The sequence below is a fragment of the Lonchura striata genome, chromosome 9 (genome assembly GCF_046129695.1).
Source record: "Lonchura striata isolate bLonStr1 chromosome 9, bLonStr1.mat, whole genome shotgun sequence".
Lineage (NCBI taxonomy): Eukaryota > Metazoa > Chordata > Aves > Passeriformes > Estrildidae > Lonchura > Lonchura striata.
In genome coordinates this window covers 27,669,145-27,689,659 of record NC_134611.1, presented here as the reverse complement: position 1 = coordinate 27,689,659, position 20,515 = coordinate 27,669,145, and the positions used below count along the sequence as shown (strand labels likewise).

At 43.3% G+C, this 20,515-nt stretch overlaps 1 protein-coding gene across 8 annotated transcripts in view; it reads right to left on the bottom strand.

Annotated features, from left to right (window-relative positions):
- Positions 1–70: 70 nt before the first annotated feature.
- The window catches only part of SMG7 (SMG7 nonsense mediated mRNA decay factor), a 49,897-nt gene continuing 29,452 nt past the window's right edge, over positions 71–20,515 (bottom strand). For 2 of the 8 annotated variants that reach the window (XM_021525109.2, XM_077785499.1), the window contains exons 10-23: positions 19,447–19,603; positions 17,160–17,230; positions 16,784–16,844; positions 16,269–16,388; positions 15,597–16,032; positions 11,876–12,020; positions 10,270–10,658; positions 9,165–9,530; positions 7,539–7,688; positions 5,088–5,168; positions 4,370–4,538; positions 2,909–3,079; positions 2,649–2,800; positions 71–2,147 (exon numbers count right to left, since the gene is read on the bottom strand). In XM_021525109.2, the coding sequence (XP_021380784.1) occupies positions 2,034–2,147; positions 2,649–2,800; positions 2,909–3,079; positions 4,370–4,538; positions 5,088–5,168; positions 7,539–7,688; positions 9,165–9,530; positions 10,270–10,658; positions 11,876–12,020; positions 15,597–16,032; positions 16,269–16,388; positions 16,784–16,844; positions 17,160–17,230; positions 19,447–19,603 (2,582 nt within the window). In that variant the 3' untranslated portion in view covers positions 71–2,033. The remainder of the gene's footprint in view (positions 2,148–2,648; positions 2,801–2,908; positions 3,080–4,369; positions 4,539–5,087; positions 5,169–7,538; positions 7,689–9,164; positions 9,531–10,269; positions 10,659–11,875; positions 12,021–15,596; positions 16,033–16,268; positions 16,389–16,783; positions 16,845–17,159; positions 17,231–19,446; positions 19,604–20,515) is intronic. The other 6 variants (XM_021525112.2, XM_021525110.2, XM_021525111.2 and 3 more) reach the window with 6 other exon arrangements.

Here is a 20,515-nt window from a genome sequence, read left to right as displayed (position 1 = left end):
GAAAAGTAATGCATTTTTAAATGCCTGTAGCCAAGTCACACAGGAAATAAATGCTACACACAGACTTGGATGGAGAGAACATGGTTTAATTAAAGGCAAAGCTGATTTCGGCAGCTGCAGTTCTTGCACAGACAGACAGAAAACACAAAAAAAGCTTACAACACAAACCAGTTTCTGTTGGGGGCCCCTTCTCTTGCTCCTCCAGGTGCTGGAGGGCAGGTGGGGTCAGATGCATTCCCGAGGCCGGGTGCTCATGCACAAGTGGATGGGTGCAGCTGGGACCTGGCACGCCGGGAGTGAGATGGAGCTCCTGGTTAGTCTGGGGTGCAAGAGTCAGTGACGGTGCGAACACGGGAATGTCGCAGCTGCCTGGGCACACAGCTCGGACACACAGCGGGAGGGCTGGAGGGGACACACAGGGTGGGCTGGATTACCACCAGCTGGGAACTTCACTTTCTGGACTTGTTAAAGGAAATACAGCTTTGAAATGCAACACAGAACAGTGATGTTGCTCAGGTGGAGCTCGTAGGGAGCTTCTTGCACCCCCGAGGGTATTGGGTCTCCTCCACCTTCCCTTTTTGTACTCTCTGGGGCTGCCCAGACTCCAGCATCACTTCGGCTCCTGCATGTGCTTTGTTCTGCAGCTGAATTCTAGCCCAGAGATCCTGAATCATCACACAAACCCCTACTGCTAAAAACAGCAAATGGACATTGAGTCTGTTTCTGTAACTTCCCTGGGAAATCTAACAAAAACGCTGTCCTTTTCTTTAACCAAACTTCCAGTCTTCCTTCCCCCTAATAAATAGCAAATAAAACGTTTTTTCCTTTTCCCTTCTGCACCTTTTCGTCTATGAACAGCACTGTGCTGTTTCCATGTGTCCACGGGTGCCCTGGATTTGTTTCTGGCACTGAAAGCCTGGGGCTGCAGCTGGGACAGGTTTCTGCAGAGCTGACCTGTGCCTCACTGGGCGTGCAGATGCCCCGTGCTGTCTGGGCTGGCTGTCGGATTCACCCAGCCCTGCTGGACCCCTGATTATTTTCTGCCATGGTAATGAAACTACGAGCGTTCAGCAAAGATGGGAGGATGGAAAGAGAAAAAACAAAACCAAACCAAAAAAAAACCAAAACAAAACAAAAAAATAACCCCATTGAAAGCTTTATACCTACCTATTAAAATGAGTCAGGCTGTGAATGCACAGACTAGCCTGCCTGTTGTGGGGCTAGCCACTATGCTACAGTAAAATGTACAGGAATCACACATTAATTTAAAACCCCATAGCAGTTAACTTGCTTTTCAGCAGAGTGCTGTGAGGCCCCATGTCACCCCTTTATAGCTCAAACACCTACTGAGAGAAGGGCATTTCATGCTGGAGTCTCTAACCCACCCAAAGCCTCAGGGTGAAGCAGTGCCAAGTGCCAGACTCTCTTTCATGAAACTCCTTTGCTAGTCCGGGATACAGAGCCCCACCTCATCACCACCCAGTGACTGGAGCAGCAACTGGGGCTTTCATTGCTACACACTGACTATGAAGCACATCTGTGTAGAGAATTCAGTGTGATCTTACTACTGAGATAGTAATAAAGATGTTTAGGAGTAATTTCAACTACATTCTCAGTCAGCGAAGCAATCATTAATGGATTCCTATTGTATCTCCCCAAAGAGAGGAAAAGGATTGAGAAGTTCTCATTGGCTTCTCCCATCTGCCCTTTGCTCTCAGCTTTTACTTCCCATGTGGCTGGGGACATGCACAATGGAGAAGGTGAGAGGCGGTGATATTGGGTAACTGAGTGAGCCAAACAGCAGTTCCTCTCTCCCTCCGAAGGGCCCGGGGGATGGGAGAGTTCCTGATGTTGTTTGCTTGCACTGCAGACGTTTTGTGCACACTCAGTGGGTCGGTGGAGCACTTACGCCCTCCTGACAGCAAGGAACAGAAGAGAGGGCTGCCACCTGCACAGGACTGTGTGTGCCAGTCCCACAGACCCAACATGCCATGGTTTATGGAGCCGTCGTTGCAAGGGTTGCCTCCTCTGTCTCAATGTGGCGGATTCATGGCACCTTGTCCACGCTGCTGCTTCTGCTTCTGCTGCATCAACAGCTGCTCCAGGGCCGAGGGGCCGGGGTGCATCATGGAACTGGACCAGATGGACTAAAAACAAACAGCCAACACTAGCACCTCCTTGCTTTACACAGCCTCTCTGCCAGATTGGAAAACAGACACCATATTGTATATTCTCCCTCTTTATCACTCATACCTGGCTTATCACAAAAGCTAACCAGGCTTCAAAGAAGACCTTCTAAAAAGAGGCTCCCTGGAAGAACTTTATCTTCCTCCAGAACCCTCATTACCATAAAAATTCATCCCACATTAACTATTACTAATTTTAGACTAGTCAAAGCTAATGTTAGAATTTCTTCCAGTTCTGCCAGCCTGGGCTTGTTCCACAAAAATCTCAAAACCAGGAAGAACTGTAAATTTGTGACATCTTCCTGCATTGGTGACACCTCCCACACTGCCTTGTGTAAGTTAATCTGTAGGAAAAACTCTGGGCTTCTGGCACTGAACTCTGATGCTTCCAACAGGCTAATGCCCATCACTTGATCATCCATCCTGCAGACCTGTCCTGAGCACAGCCCCAGCCAAACCCACCTTCAGGCTCTCCATAAGCACAGCTGAGGAGTCCTCCATGGCAGGAGGGCCTTGGACTGCCCAGGTACCACTGGGAGCACTGGACTGGTGCCAGCTGCTCTCCGAAGAGGATGACGTTGTTGGGAGGTAGTCCAGACCAAACCCTCCCATTGCTAAAATGGCAGAAAGACAAGTTCAAGTGACATGGCAAAAACAGTGCAAAACAAGCATCATCAGATGATGGTATCTAGCTCTGTGCTAACCTGGAACCCAGCACTTGCCTGGCTTATCTGTTTTCCAGCGGTCTGCAACTCTCCGGTCTCTGTTGTCTGGAGTCCCAATGGGTCCAAAGTTGGAGAAAGGAACAGAATTGTGGTTATGGGTTGGAGGGGAGCTTGGCAAGCTGCTGGGGTTGGAGGAGTGAGGAGACTGGCTGGCTGGTGTTGAATGATCTAGGGATTACAAGGGAAGAGGAAAAATGGTCAGCAGAGACAGCAGGAACCACTCAGTTTTCAATTTCTTAGTGCTGCTGTAATTCTGCCATCACCCAGTTTGCTACAATGCTGAGGTCAGTTTTTATCCCCTCCATTACATGAGCATAATGCAAATTCCTAAATTCTGAGTGAAAAATTTACAAGAACAGAAGGACTGGGTTTAATGTTTACAAGAAAAACAAAAACCTCATGAGGGCTGGCTAGGCAAAGCCAGTTTCTCTCATGTCTCTTGAAGAACTTGTCTCAAACTAAAAAAGTAACTGTCTCCAAGCTTGAGAAACCAGTAGAAAAATTAGATTAGACCTTGGGGAGTTTGCAAGTTTAAAACTTCAACTCCCAGGTGTAAAAATGTTTTACACTTATGTGAGTCTTAAAACAATTCAGACCAGAACTCAATAGTGAGCAAAAGAGGAGAGGGAGCATGAAGCAGGCTGTCCACAGGCAGAACAGAACAAATGAAGAGCTGAAAAGGGCAAGGGAGTTGAAGCCACGTAAACCAGAAATCCTGCTAGAATAAAAGTACTTTGCAACTCCCTCCATTTCACCCACAACGGCTTCTCCTGGTTGGTTGCACAAGTCCCACCAAACATCTCATCCAGTACAGATGTTATTTAAAATCCACTCTTCTTAGATTCAACTAACTCCTTTCTCACTCTTCTGGATTTTTAGTGAGATTAAAATTATGACATAATAGCTGTGGTTTATGCCTTTAAGATAATTACTAACAAAGAAGCTGGTTTGCTTTATGGGCTGATTAACAGTAAAAAACCAAATGCTACAAACTCCACTACTGTTGTATTTTCCTCCACTCTTCCCTCATACAGTTTCTTTTTCTTTTTTTATGAAATCCAGTTCCTCCTGATTTTTCAAAAAAAAAAGCAACACAAATTATATGGACATCTGAGTTAAAGCACTACTCCCAAATGACTGTCAGGAAACCATGTTAAAGAGATTTCAGGATTTATCACCTCCTACAACATTTATCCTGCTCAACTACTTAAATTAAAACCCAGGTTCTTACACTGTATTAATTACAGAATCCCCTTGTATTTCTGTAGATTTATAAAGTAAAACAGAAACCTTCAGAGATTTTACCAAGCAAGTTTGGCATGTTTTTTTTTTGTTTGTTTGTTTTCTTTTGTTTTGGGTTTTTTTTTAATTTTATTTCAAGTTACATATACATACATTGCAGTTGGTTTAGAATTATCTCAAATTCTCTTAAATTACTAGACACAAGAAATGCCATACCAGGATTACCTGAGCTGGCTGGAAGGGATGGAGACCATGGAGTCCCTTCAAAGAGAGAATAGAGTGAAGTCTCCTGATGGGCAACTGAAGGGGTGACTTCTGTTTTTGTGCTGGTATTGATGTTTTTTCCATATACCTCATTGAACATGCTGTTGTTCGGATATCTTTCCTGAAAAAAAACCCAAACAACATAAGAGCTTATGTGTTAGACTTATGTGAGACACTGTATAAAGGAAACAATTATAGTTCGATATATTTCCTAATTCCTCTTTCACTCTCCAGCCCATCTTTGACCATTTAACATTAAGTCTATCACATTCTGAATCAGGACAGATTGCTCCTGGCTGGACTGCAAAGTCTTCACAAAATCTTCAAATTCCCAGTACTCAGAGAAGTTGTCAAAAGCATTGACCCTGCTCAAGGCTCTGGAAGAGAACAGGTAATTCATTGCTTTGGAAGTAAAAACCTACACACCACAGCACCCTGAGATGCACCTTTTCAATCAATTTCAAGGCAAAGGGCCCCTGAATTCAGCAAGATTCAAGAGTACATCTGCAGAGATATAGCTAAGATGAATTTGGGAAGAAGACTGATAAAGGCAAAGATTAAGGCTGATACAGAGTGAAATTACACATCAATGTGGATTTCTTTCAGGTTTTCCACTAGCTTAACCACAAGCTGAAACAGCAAAAGGTGTTGGACTTTGTTTCTCACTCACCTGATTTAGAGAAAAGCCACTGAGGGACAGGAAAGATGATGACTGAGACATCAATTCTGATGGTTTTTCCAGCAGGGACTTCTTCAGAAAACAAAAAAAGGAAAAGTGCAGTTAGCTCTCAGTGTAGGAACCAGGAGGAAAGTGCATAATCAGAAACTGCCAAAGTGGTTTTGGTCATATTTACAACTTGTCTTGCATTTTAGCTCCAGCACCTTGGAGGACAGGGAAGGCAGGCTAACAACTGCAAAAAAATCAGTCATTTTCCTACTACCTGTCATTATTAATCTCCAAATCAACAAACATGACAGCTGAGAGTCTCAGACCCAGACCAGGTTTTCAAATGCAAAGTCTAATACTCTGATACATCTAAAGGGGACACTCCTGCCAAAAATACCTTATGGTTGTGTAAAACCTTGTACAAGTGACACAGGATCCCTCCCAGTGACACGAGGACTCCTTCAAACAAGATTAGACTCTTGTATTTGGCTATTGACAGTATTTTTTCAGTTCTGAGAGCATCCTCACTGTAGAGATGTTCTTAGACAGTGAGAGCAGCTAAGTGCTTTTTATATTAGGTTTAGTAGTCCAACAGCATTTAGCACCGTCTCATTTCCACTATAAATTACTTGCAGAGAGGAAGGAAAAAGAAAACCAACCCAAATGTTTAAAAGAAAGGTTCCAAAACTCCCATGGCCTTTTTATTTCCACGTAAAGATATTACAGATCATGACCTTTCTTCCATCATCTATGCCACCTCCCTCTCACACTATTGTTATTTCCAGCATAACATTTCTTGTCTTTCTGTTTGGTTCTTACTATGATTGAGGAGTGAAAAACAGTGTCTCTGAAATGAGTCTATTCAGAGAAGAAATAGCTAAGTTATCACTGACAGAAACCAAATTAAAATTACAAGCTTGGCTAGTAGACAATAAATATCACCAAATCTAGGATCTGGATCACCAAGCCATAGAACTAGTAAGTAAAACCATAAGTAAAAATGTGTGTGAACCAAAATAAAAGCTGTAGTCTTGTTACAAATAAACCCTCTCTTGCACTCTCACCAGCTCAGCATGTCAGATGTTTTAAAATTCAAACCACATAAACCAGAACTAGTATCTCTGTCTTTAGAACAGCCACAGTACCTGGAATATTTTTGCTTTCATCCTGTAAACTTAAGACAAACAGCCTCATTTTCTTGGCAAGCAGCCCCTAGCTTGTTAGATTTTCAAAGTGACAGCTCATTACTTTGAAAGCACATTTTAAAAGACAGACAAAATTCCCACTCTGCATATCCACACGATTTGCACAGCAAAGGATTTCTTTCCATTTGTCAGCAGACACAACAGTAGGAGCTTCAAAAGAAGCCGCTAAAGCAGCAGCTATTAGTTTCTTAGCAAAGTTATCTAATGAGACAGAAATTAGTATCTTTTTGCAACTGGTTCCTTGGGATGGCAGGTAAAATAACTGAGGAAGAGACTTAATCAGAGATGTTGAGTAGCCACAAATAATTCTTTGTTACAGCAAGTAATCTGAATGAGTATGATCTAATGAATGTGCTTGTAGCCATAGCAGAAAGGCATGCTGCACTTTCAGAGGCAATTTAAAAATTCAATAGCTCTGAGACACCCCAGCTAGCGAACTAGGAAGGTTTTAATACAAAAAATGTACGAAAAAAATCCCTCTGTCAAAAATGACTGTATTTCTATAAGAGTTACTGTGTATTTATCCAGTTAATTGCTATTTTCTTCCAAAGCCATCTTTCTCTTTTATCAATGTCTTCTGCATTAAACAGGGCAGCATCCCCCTACCTCTATGGAATTTTTATATGCAGATTATAATCACAGAACTGTATCACAGAATTGCAGAATGGCTTAGGTTGGAAGGGACCTTTAAACTCATCTCATTCCACCCTGCTGCCCAAGGACACTTTCCACTAGCCCAGGTTGCTCCAAGCCCCATCCAGCCTGGCCTTGGTCACTTCCAGGGATGGGGTAGCCACAGCTTCTCCCCAGCCTCACAGGAAAAAATTTCCAAGTATCTCATCTAAACCTATCTTCTGTCAGTTTGAAGCCACTCCCCTTGTTCTGTCACTACACCCTGGTTCTGATGACTCCCCACAGCCCCATCAGTGTCTCCCCCTGCCCTTTATTATAAACCCATACAACTGCAGAAGAGCAAGTGCATTAAATTATGTATCATAATGCATCAACATCTCTCCTGTGGACTGTACTTACAAAAACCCCAGTTACTCTGTTTTCTGAACAAATTAGCAGGCCTGGATTCAGCCCAAAAGCTGTAGTTTTCACCCTGTGAAAACTAGCTCAAAGGTAAGGCAGGAAAGTAGACAGGAGGCATGGGGGAGAGAAAGGATTTTCACATTTCTCATAACTTCACAGAAGAAAAAGATGCCAATTAAGAGCGAGAAGCAGCAGTATTACATCAAATACATACAAAGAGGCTTCGTCCAGGAAGAGAGGCGAGAGGCCCCAGCAGAGCTGGGTAAAGATCAGGAGGATTAGAGAAAATCAGCTCTTCCTCCTCCTCCAAGGCAGCCAGACTCTTTAACAGGTCCGGAGGAAGCAGAGGGGAGCTCTTGGGGTCCTAGTGACAGAAATGAGCACAGTGAGACAACAGAAGGCAGAAAGAACAGCCAGAGCAGGAGAGAGAACAGCGAGAGGAAGGCAGGAGGCAGCATGCAGAGGGCGAGGTGAGGATGGTGCTGAGGCACACACAGAACTCTGAGCAGACACAGCCACGCGTTGTGCCAAACGTGCATGGGGAGAGGACCACGCACCCAAGTGACAGCAGAGAGCTTTAATCAGCAGAGTGTCTGCTTCCCCTTGCATCCATGCCACATACTGAACCTGCTTCCACGTGCACAGACAACAAACAAAATCTTATAGTCATTCTTCTACAGCTGACCTGTGAGTAATTTAGGTTTCAAGTAGAATTATGTTTGTATCATCTCTTCTCTGCTTGTGGAGTTTAAATCCCATGAGACTTGTTTCCACTGGTAATAGCTGCTATGCCAACCCACAGCTGACCAGACCCCATGGCCAGTAAAAGCAGCTCAGTGTTGGTCAGACTGGACATCTTTACTTTTGTGAGGGATGCTTAAAGCACAAGCATCACAGGCATAGCTTCTCTCTGCAGCACAATGTGCTGGCACCTTGGCAAGGTTTCCCTTTTAGGAATGAAGACCAAGCTTTGACCCTGTCTCCATCTGAAAACTACAACCTGACATCAGCATAGTACTGTACATGATGTGTACACTGTACTCCTGTACATTGTTTGGCTTTTCTCTGAGAAGGATGAGCCAAGAGATATCACCTGAACTTCTCCACATCCTGAGTGCATTTACAGAGGCATACCCAACTGAAGGTTTAAAAGGCCTCTGTTTAAACCTCCTTATAAACATCACCAAAAGCACTCACAGACAACTCCAGGGCTGTTAATAAATAACAGAGATTGGTGCGTTTATAAACACCACCATAAAGCATGATTGCATGAACAGAAGTAGAGTATTCCATTTACTGCAACCAGGAGCTAAGGAAGACCTTTCGCGCTCTCAGTGTGGTGGGATTATCAGGAAGAACAAACAAAAAAATCCAAGATAAGACCATTGCTACCATTCTTGGTTGCTCAACCTATCGCAGCCTCAGCCATTCAATTCACTATAGCAGTGTTAGGAGTTCATCTAAAGTGTAATAATTCAACTGCAATTATTTGGGGGGCTTTTATGTTTTTCATCAGTTACCAGACAACGATCTTCCCCAAAACTATCAGCTGCCATGTTTCTCGACCTGGCAGATACAGCACAGAGATGGATGTCACACTCACACTGAACAAGACATCTACTTGAAACCAAATCTTCAAGAGACTGATACTACACACAGCCTACTAAAATGGGGAATTCATCACTTTGTGCTGGTACCCCTGGTACTGACGCTCGGTCTCTTCCAAATAAATTTACATTGACCTACTTGGGACCACAGGGCATTCTTGAAACAGGGAAACACCAAGAGCTGCCAGGAATACCAGAGCCTTAGTTTTCCCCACTTGTAGCATGGATCTCACCTCAAAGGTCATCCTGGAGACAGCATCCTGCTCAGAGCGGAAGACTCCCTGCCGCTTCCCCCTGCGGTCCATGTTCGACTGCTGGGTCATCACCCTGTTGTCCGTCATGCCGTAGGAAGAGTCCCAGTAATATTCTGGCACCTTGACTTCTGAGGGGTTCTGGTTATATGGCTCCATTGGGAAAGGCTTCATTTTTTTCTCCAGAGGTTGCTGTTGCATCACAGGAGGCTGTAATGACTGTTCAAAGAGTTTGAGAGGGTCCTGGGCCTGCAGGTAATAGGGCTGCTTTACAGACATGATCTTCCCCAGGGAGCCTTGGACTTGAGGGGGGTTCCAGAGCTGCTTCGACGAGTCTGTCTGTGGATACTGAGGCAGAGACACAGGATTTCACCAGCAGGGAGGAACAATTCGTGTTACTTGAATGCTTAACTCTATCCAAGCTGCCAGCCTGGCTCATGCATGATAGCAAATCAGAATGTTTGTGGAATGTCTGTGTTATTCATCAAAAGCAATTTCCATAGGCATCTAATGCTCTCTAGTCAAGCTTTAAACCAACAGCCAAGTAGAATCCTTACTCTATCCAGTACCTTTTAACCCAAAAACCTACAAACTAAACCTTTAGTAAGGTACTGAGCCAGCATTTTGCTGCCCAGAACACAAGCAGGGTCTCACCATTGGGTCCAGATTTGCCAGAAGGGATATTTTCTCCAGCACAAGGTAAGCAAAGGGACTAAGAGCTGTAAGGGAACTGACACTGCAACCAGTTAGCCAAAAGGAGAGTGCAGGTGGAGGTCCACACTCAGTCCTCAGCACAAGAAAACTACAAAGGCGTAGGACAGACATACCATCTCCATACCTTGTCTGTATAAGAAACACAGCAAATAGAAGACAGAAAAGACATTCCATTCCAGTACATACCTTCCTTTCAGCTACAGCATCATATGCTCACACCCACCAAACTTCAGCTCATTTTCAAATTTGCTCAGAAGTTCACAATCAAAAAATTCTTTAATGACAATTTTGAAAGGTAATCCAGGAAGACAAGTCTTGAACATTGCCACTTCTTTTTAAATAAAGCCCAGCATATAGCACAGGCCAAGTTTACCTGCTGGAATCCAGAGTGGTGTGGTGGGCTCTTCCCCAGGCCCTGCACAGCTTTCGTGGGGGACTGCTGCTGCTGCTGCTGGGCCAGAGCTTGGACCTGTAACTGGCTTGCGGACTGTGCTGTTGCCTGAGCTGGTAAAGATGAGAGGGGTTGCTGGGAAGGAGGTGGTGTTTGCTGAGGTCCCTGGGTCATTGGCCCTGGTCCAGAGGGCCTTTGCTGGCTGTAAGGAATGTGGGACTGTTTCCCACCTTGCACCTGGTTTCCTGCAGGCGAGTGAGCTGTGGGCTGGAGGAAGGTTCCTGGGACAGAAACACCACCTGGGAAGGTGTACCCCGTGCCCATGGAGAAAGCCACAGGAGGGGGGACAACATAGGTTGGAGGAGGAAATCCTGGAAAAGATAAAAAATGCACCTTTAATCACAATTTGCCAGAACATACAACTCCCTCCAGAAAACTTTTAGGGAGGGTTTCTCTTCCTATGCTCTTTATTTACAAAAGGTGGCACCAGTCTGCACACATGCACTACAATGTCGTCCCTCACCTTGGCATGTGCATGGCTGTGAACACACAAGAATTCCAAGTTTGTTTCTGAGTTTTCTTGCAATATTCCAGGCACTGATAGCAGTCAGTACGGCAACATCTGAGGATCATATGTTTCCACATCCCTGTAGTCCTTACCTCCCAATCTCCCTGCTTTTTATGACTCCCACTACCTTTCTCTTTCATTGCTCTTGGGTTTTTGATGCTTTAGCCCCAAAGTTTCCTCCCCTTCAAACACATTTTCAGGGACTAAACTTCTGCAGGAACAAACAGAAGCAATCAATACAGTATATGCGTACTGCTCCCTCTCAGAGGACCACCAGTCTCTGGATCAATTTAGAGAGAGACAGATAGTAACCAAGCAAATCCTCGTATCTGTAAGATCAATTCCTTCCCTGTAGTTCACACTGAAAAGCCAGGTTTGGAAGGCAAGCTTTAATTCTGTGTCTCACAGGTCAGATTTTATGCTGACTTTGGGACAGGGAAGATCCCCATCTGTCTTATATTGAGGAGCTCCATGTAACACGTACAGGGAAGATAAAGCTTCCAGTTATTCCACGAGCAAACATGGATAATAAGATATGACAGGCAGACTCCACAGCAAAATGGGACACACAACACAGCAACAAGTAAGACCACACAAATTACAGCTTCAAAGATGAGCACCACTACAAAAGAAAGTGAGTTTTAAAGCAAGCAGTGTGATTGATCTTTTGCAATGGAGTCTGAAGCACAGGGAATGCTTCAGAAGCAGTGCTAGCAGAAAGCTTTGTCATGTTCAGACTAACTACAGGAAGAGCCTAGTGTCAAGTTCCTTGATCTCACACCCACTAAACCAGAAGGTAGGTGGCAGATTTCATGGCAAACCTCAATTCCAAAGTGTAAGGAATCTTATTTATCTCGTTTCAGTTTTGCTATTCCCCTTTTTACTATTTGATAAGATGTTCAACAGGAAAATTCATGTTCATTAACAGAGCCCCTATCTTCCAGAGGCTGTACCAACCACTATTACAGGATTTTTTTCTGTCAGCAATAAATAACACTTAAAAAGAATGATGCAAATTACCTGGCCGGCTAGGAAGGGGAGGGAAGGCTCCTGGGTGATGAATAGGGATGAACTGGGAACTGCTGGCCTGGCTTGGAGTCTGAGTTACAGGTGTTTTCCTGGCTTCAGATACTGGAGTCTTCCTCATCTCTGTCTGGGATTTCACCTGATGCAAAAGAAAGTATGAAGAAGTTAAATCACTTGTCCTAAATTTCCACAAAAACCATATGATGCCACAAGCCAAAAATTAAGCTCTCAGATTGTCTGAGCAATTATTTTCTTTTCCCTACACAAAGCCCTCCTCACTAACCTCAGGCAGATTACTCTGCATGTCCTCAGGCACTTCTTGCCTCACAAAAGCATTCAAAGATATTTACTCAGAAGATGCAAGAGGCTCCTTCTCTAGCATAAGAGTGAGAAGCAGCCATTGTATCTCACACCATCCAAGGAACTTACCACACTGCTCACCTGCAGTGTTTAAAAACAAAAAGTGCAGATGCTCCTCCTATGTTTCTCCTAGGGCACTGCTTCAACCTAAGTTATGCTACTTACCTGCAGCACCTTAGAAAACAAACACTGCCACATTCTTCCTGGGGAGTTCTCTCAGCCTAATCCATATGGTGATGCATATGCACAAACTCCTCCACACCATGGAATTCTTTTGACCCAGAGCATTCAAGACAAACAGCAGAAGTGCTTCACCTCATTCAGTTTACTGTGTAACTGTGGGGTGTTATGTTAAAAGAGCTGCACCAGTTAAAGGCAGAGAGAAGAATGTAATGTAATGTTTACCTTATTCTGAGTCTCCCGCGGTCTGGGTCTTCCTGGGGAGGAAGACAGAGGGGAAGACTACTTTCCCTTTCTGTTCAGCTCGGCAGAACTGCCTGGAATGCAAGATGGAGCAGGCAGGAAAAAGACAGCAAGCAAGGAACCTGGGCAATACAGAAAGGGCCCAGGAGCAGACCTGACACCAAGCCTCAAAGGTGAGTGAAAGAAAGGGTTGTATCAGGGATCAAGTTAAAAAAAATCCTAACCAAACAAAAATAACCCCCACACCATAACTGTGTGGAGTTTATTTAGACATTTAGTGCTGCTGAGTTGAAAGGAGTCATAGGACAGTTGTTTTCTGCCAAATTACAGTAGTAAAGGGACAGATGCATTCATATCCTAAGTTCTTTTTCAAATTGAATTGCCCCATTTAGAAATTATGGGAGTCTAGGGTTGTTTCTGCATTTGTCAAATTGGGAGGTTTGGGTGGATTTTTCATTTGCCACTAGAAAAAGTCTGGAGGGAACTCCACCTCAAGGTTCAGGCTGATGTTAAACACCACAAACTATGTAGGCCCTTGCTCACATCGCATCTCTTCACCCTCCATCACATTCAGCATATTCAACTCATCTTGTGCTGTCCCTTTTCCCTCCAAAATAAGCCAAATATTTTTATAACCCATATCAAGCACTATGCATTCTTTTACAGAAATGCTGGAGAATTCAAAGGCACTCTTCCTGCCATTTTAAAACTCAAGCTCTAGCTATCAAAAACTCAAGTATGCTATAACACATTTCCAGAGGATGGCTTCCAAAAGGCTGCCTGCATGATTTACAGTTATCTTTATAAAAAACATAAATTACTAAAATTAATGAATCAAGATAAATTTCAGTTCCTTCCTTGCTTCTATTTGATATCACCTCAGAAGAATCAATGCTACCTAATATGTATCCCCACAATAGCTCTAAGTGCTCCTACACAGTGCCTGAGACAGACACAATTTTATCACAGGGACCTCTTAAGAGTATGCTACACTTTGAATTAGTTTGCACTGAACTTCCTTGGCTCCTAACATTATCTTCCCTAGAGAGCAGACATTCAATCCAGGTCACATCCTGCCTGAGCATGCAAGTTTCCTATGTATCTACAAAGCAGGACTGATCACTTCTGTACCACATTCTTCACATTTTTGCACAGTAGGAACTGCAGCATTTAAGCTTTTGGAAGCAATGAACTACGTAGGAAATAAGGTATGAAATTGTCAGGAGTGCCAAAGCAGAACACAAACAGCCCAACAATGGTATGAAACCTACCCTGGTTTCTCAGTCTGGGGGGAAGCAAGCCCTCCCTCTATTCTGGAGCAGGTCTGGACAAGCAAGCCCACCAAATAATATGAAACAAAAGGCATTTCACTGATGGAGTTAAAAATCAAAAAATAATTTCTATTCAAGAAGAGACAAATGATAACAGACAACATCAGAGCAGATTCTGCTACAGCTGGGCTTGTTGTATCTTAAAACTAAATCAAGGAAATTTCTGATAAATAAATTATCATCCCTATCCAGAAAGCTATGCAGTCCTCAGATCTGGTAGGTTTTTATCCACCTGAAGTCCTTATTTTGCAAGACGGGCACAAAGATCAAAACTGGGAGTTAATGCTCAAACCTGCAATGACATTCCAGATCCATTTGACAAATAAATAAGAAACTTGCTATTCTAACTCACCTATGTTGGTTTTCAGATACCAGAATCATTCCACAACTCACAGACTATTGCCCCTGCTTTCTGTAGCCTTTACAGAAACCCTTTGTACCCTGAGGTATAGTTCCCCTGCAAAACCAACTGCATAATGCTGCCAGTTCAGACATTCCATTTCATAACCATGATGTTTAACAGCAAATCATCAGGAGGAAAACAGAGAGAATAATCCAAGGCTCCTAAACAATAAAAGCTGGAAAAACTGAAAGAGATGGTTTGTCTAGGCTGGGGAAAAGACCTCAATGGCACAGGCCTTTGGAGCAGCTGCAAAGAGGAAGAGTTATTCTGCATTCCTGTCCTGGGCAGTCATAATGGGCTTATACAGAGGCAAGGGACATAAGGCACATTATTAGAAAATAATTTCCACTTGCAAGAACAGTGAAGGACTAACACAGTTTCTCTAGGGAAATAACAGAAACCTCCATCACTATTATTCAATGGTTCCAGTCATCATCAGGGAATGACTGAGATACAGCCAAATTGTCCAGGTACAGATCAGATCAGCCCTGACACTCTCTACCCCCATTTACTATGACTCAGTGGAAGGCAGACCAGCAAATTCACTGTTTACTTGATATATTTCATATGTAACGCTCAAAGAAATCGATAAAAAAGCATGCCCCTAAAAATATAACCAGTAAAAGAGCAGCTGATGGGAAAACAAATAATTTTGACTAAGTGTCTGAGTACAGATTGACAATTTAAGAGCTTTCCTTACTTTGACAGAGACACACTTGATTGCGCCCACACTACAGAGGCTCTTACTCCACATATATACAATTTAGAGCTTTTGTGATATGTTCAGTTTGTTGAACGTGCACCAGTCAACTGAAGTGAAAATACAGAGTATCCAGTTCCTTCACAACAGACACCATAATGGCAAGAGCATGACTATGACCTGGCCACATGAATTGCCTTGGTGGCAAAATAATTTGTGGAATGGGTAGAAATCTGTTTTTTAGGACAGTTATAGCACCTCTCATTGCACTGTTTTTCCCTCTCTCCTTCTTTTTTTGAGCTAGCATCAAGGAAAAGCAAAGAGATGCTAAGATCACCATCACCTGGTCTTTGAGGTAGAAATATTTTATATTATTGAGCATTAGCTGCAGGGCCCAGAGCAAGACCTCAGCTCTACCATACTCTACACAAGCAGTGACTGTCCCGACACAACACCACACTGTCTCAGGCACAGTATTCCTCTAAGCTAAAGGCTTACCTGAACTGCCACATTCTGCTTTCCTGCTTCCTGCATCTTATCCAAGCCACATTTCTTGGTCTCAGTCTTCCTTTTATTGTTATCCTTCTTCCCATCATTCTTATTTGCTACTATTCCTTTGCTAAAGTCCCTTCTCTCCCTCGCTATGTCCTTTGGGGGGTAGATGCGCCCTTGTTCTCTGTTCATCTCCCGGGGCTTGATATTCTCCTTGAAGGTGACCATGGGTTTTTCCCCTGCATCACAGCTGTTGCTCAGGCTTCTGCCAGAGGACAGCACTGATTTGAGTCCAGGGCTCCCATCAACACACACTGGCTCTGCCATGGACATCTCCTGCAAGGCGAGACTCTCTTTGGCTTCACTAGGGTCCTCCAGTAAGAGCTCCGGGATTTCTGTCACAAACAAGAGCTTTCCTACCTCGTTTTCACATTGAATCAACCTGAAAAATACAGGAAGGAATTAAAAAGCAAGTATACACACTACATTACTTACCATAATCAGTCTGTGAAGGAATAGCATGCTGACCCACAGAACATATTATTACTGCTGTCAGCATCTTGTGCTCACATTACAACTAACTGCTGTGTTGAACAGAGAGAAAAATAACACTCCACACTGGCTCCTGTGTCACCTCAGCTTCTAGTAGCATGGAAAACACAAAGTACTTGCAATTACCTTGGCTGGTTATCAGCAATCCATTTGCCTGTGAAGATCAGGCGCTGCTGCCGTATCCGACGCTGCTGCCCTTCTTTATCCCCTGTAATTGCCTGGTGGCCTTTGGAAAAATCCAAGTTCCTAGTATTGACGCAGAAGAGGGAATAATAATTACACAATTACCCTCTGTAATATCCTATTTTTCTAGAAATATATGTCAGCATTGCTCTATTAAGAGCGCTGAACTTTCACCAGATATTATTCAAAACATGGCTGTTAAGAGATGTCTGATTTACACATGTAATTCTCATCTGGTAAGATGCATCTACATTAAAGAGGTTCAGCAGGGTCACGAGCAATATTATAACCTCAAGAATTTCTCAGGGCTACACTATCCATTGCAGTTGTTTTGAAGAGACCAACACCAATCTATACAGCAGTAAACATATATAAATAAGATATTGTAAGGAACAGGCTGATGTCTGTAGAAGCTGTGACATCAGGCAAGGGTGCAGGATCCTTCAGCTGTCACCCACCTGAACGAGGGCCTCAGAGCCAGGAATCCTTGCAACTCAAACTCTTCTGGAAGGGGGGTTGCTGGCAAATAGACAGTAAACAGCATAAGGAAAGCATGAAGGCATTGAGCACAGTATCACAGCAGATACCTCAGCATGGTCTCTACACATACTAGAGCCTTCTATTAAAAGGTTCACCCCACAATCTGAGGAATTCAGGAATGATAAAGCAGAGCAGTTTGCCCAGAACAAGAAAAAGAATTTGCAAAGTATTCACATGAACTAATACAAGAAGACAACTTGTTTCCTTATTTGCTCTTCAACTGTAACTCCCACATCAGCAGGAAAAATACTGTTTTTCCCAGTTCTTTACAGGACAGACTGCAAGTGTCCTTACCGTTATTACTGGATAGATCTTCTTCATGAGGCTGGAAACTATTTAGAAGAGAGATCAGCCAGGGCCATATGCTAAAAATTAGAAAACAGGCAAACCCTGAGTGAAAACTGCATAACATGGGATGTGTTTGCTTTATCAAAAAACTACTAAATGTTGTTACCATTACAGTTTACATTAATCCTCTAATTTCCAAGAAAAGCTTCTCGCAAAGTGTCAATGAAAAGACCACTTTCTTGAAAGAATTACTATTACTAGAAAGCCAACCTAAAGCTACCAAGAATGCCAGGCTCTCACAGCACAGTGTTTATTACCCAGCAGGCCAGAGAGCCTGTTGTGAATTTAACCAGATAAACATACAGCATGAGCAAGTGCTGCAAGCACCTGTCTGCAATTCATGCTTTGCAGTCCAAAGCTGATGGCTCTCAAGACATATTCAATAAATCAGTTTAGGCAGCAAAAGAATGTATCAAGACACAGCTGTGCAGAAGTACTTCTGCTCCAAGAACAAGAATGCTTTACTGTAGTGCTGGAGCATTCACCACCAAGAAAAGAGCCTCTAAGTAAGGGCTGCACCAACAAAGATCATTAAACCAGAGGTGAACTTGCAGTCCCCTGCCTTGCCCTCACAATACCAGTAAAACAAGCAATGACTGGAAATTCTTCCCAAAGGCCCTGGAGCAAACAATTTTAAAATCACACTGATCACTGTGTTAACATTTAACTGCTACCACTAGGCTGCTTGTTCCTGTTTGCTAAAAGCTCCCACCCAAAAATACAAAAACCCTTCTGCTTTACTGATGGGCACCACAGAAACAACAGAAAACTCTTTCAGGATGCCCACTGTGCTCAGTGTAGGAGAAATGAATGTGTCCTCCTCAGCAAGGCTTTCAGCTGTCATGCAGCACATGGCCTGGAGAATGCACCATGCCCCCAGCAGCACTGTACACCCTCAGCTGCTTTCCTGCTGGCTGTGGGCAGACAGCATGATCTTTATGATTATTCTCTACACTACACTGAGCAACAGCTCCTCCCCATGACTGACAAGGAACAAAAGGAAAAAACACCTCAGAGGTCTTCAGTAAGGCAAGTAAAGTCAATAATATGTTGTTCAGAAAATGGGTTCCTTCAAAGAATCCCAGAATGGTTTGGGCTGGAAGGGACCTCCCAACCCTGTGCCATGGGCAAGGATATCTTCCACTACTCCAAGACTGCTCCAAGCCCCATCCAACCTGGCTTTGGACACTTCTAGGGATGGGACAGCCACACCTTCTCTGAGCAAGCTGGGCCAGGGCCTCACTGCCCTTACAGGGAATGACTTCTTTCTAACAAATCTAAATCTACCCTCTTTCAGCTTAGAGTCAATTACTCCATGAATTACTATCTACATGTCCTCTCTGCAGGGATTACTTGATATCAAGTAGGTATCTTGCCTATTAAAATACAGGCATAAGTCTCCCATGAGGATGTGCAAATGGCAGAAGTTATCACCATCTCAAAACCACATCTGAACTCTTTTCCTTAATCTCGCCTTTAGGAATTCTGTGGTTTAAGCTCCCAAAACTCCAGAGGGTATTTTGTTTCTTATTTAACAAATCAAAGTTATAGGTACCCCTGTTCTCCATGCATCACACTGCTTGCCTTGAAAGCCCATCTTAGAAACAATACGCATCCAGCTGCATCAGTAACTGTCACTACAATCCTAAGAATCACCTTACAGAAACACTTTATTGAATTACAGTTGAATCACAGTAATTCATGAAAAGTTAACAGACTATTAAAAAAAATTGTGAGTTTTGAACAATTTAAGCCTTAATTTACGAGATCAGAGCAACGGTCCAGAACAGTAATGCCTGCATTGATATTTAAAGAGCCCCTCTACTAAACTGAATTTAATTCCTAGATTTACTAGCACTGCCCAATTGATGGTTTAGTGCACAAAATTAAGGCATGTATTCTCCTGCCACCACCCCCAGTAATCTGAGAAATCATTACATTAGGTAAGACTACAGGAACACAGTAGTTATGCTCAAAGCGGACATTTTAAAATAGATCCCCCTGATTGCAAAAAAACTTACAGCAAACCTAAAGAATTAAAAGACTCAATTTGCTCCTGTAAACAACAAGTCTCATGTTTTGCTTTATGAACTTTTTAGCACATACACTTTCTATCATTTTGGTATCTGTAATGATGAGTTGTATGATCACTTTTCCCATGACTAATTTGTGGATCAACAGTAATTAGGACCTTCATGCAACAAAATGTAACAAGAGAAAGATTAACACTCACTACCGTCTTTCATCAACCACTGCCTCCTGGAAAACACTGGGCCTAAGTTTCAGCCAGTCCATTGAAACCTTCACAGCTGGAAGAGGATATGCAGCCCCAGAGTCCTCCTGGTAGTCATTTTGTAAAGGACACTTGCACAGAACTCCAAGAAATGACACTAGAAACAGAGTGAGAGGAAAAAGCAAAAGAAAAAAAACACTCCATTATGTGGGAATGATACTTCAAAGTTGACCAAATAACCTAATCAAAAATATCCACCCCATAAACCCCTATTCTAAGAGCTAGTTCTTTAGAACAAGGCAGCCCAGCTACCTCATCTTAAACAATCCACCAACAGATCACAACACAGGGCTTCTTAATAGTTTTCTATTAGGCAGCAAAATCTTGATGTTTGTATCTCTTCAACTGTCATGGCAAGTCATTTTGGCAAGTTAAAAAAATCAGCTGAGACAAGCCCAGTGCAAAACAGTCACTCACCTATTTATCAGAAATTACCAACTCAGCTACCTACCTGCACTTTATTCACTTCAACCAGCAGGCACACAAATGCACTGGAGCTCTGCAGGCAGGCACCCAGCCCAGACCCCTTAGAGCACAGAAGCTGAGAAAGAGTAACGACACCCATGGACCATGGTGCCTTCAGAATCAACTCCAGGCTGGAATTTGGAGAAATCCAGCTATTCAGAAATTTAGGTGTTGACAAACAAGGCCAAACTGACAACAGCCTCAATTAAGTTAAGCAAATCAGCAGTATGTGTCTAGAATCAAAAATGCTCTGCACTCTCACTTATCTCCTGGTTGATATTACCAAAGGTTAACAAGTAGCTGAGGTCCTGGTTGATTCAACTTCAACTGCAGTCCTGTTGAATCAGAACCAGTTCCATTCAAAGCAACTCCAACTGTACGCAGCCAACTGGGGAGCAGCCCCCAAGAGGGGTACTACTCACCGCCAAGCTGGATCCAGTTTTGCACCCAAGTTAAAATGCTCTCTCAGAACCAGGAAAATGATGCAGAGTTCTGTAAAGCTTCAAACAGAGTAAGTCCAGACACAGAAATCAAGTATTAGTCA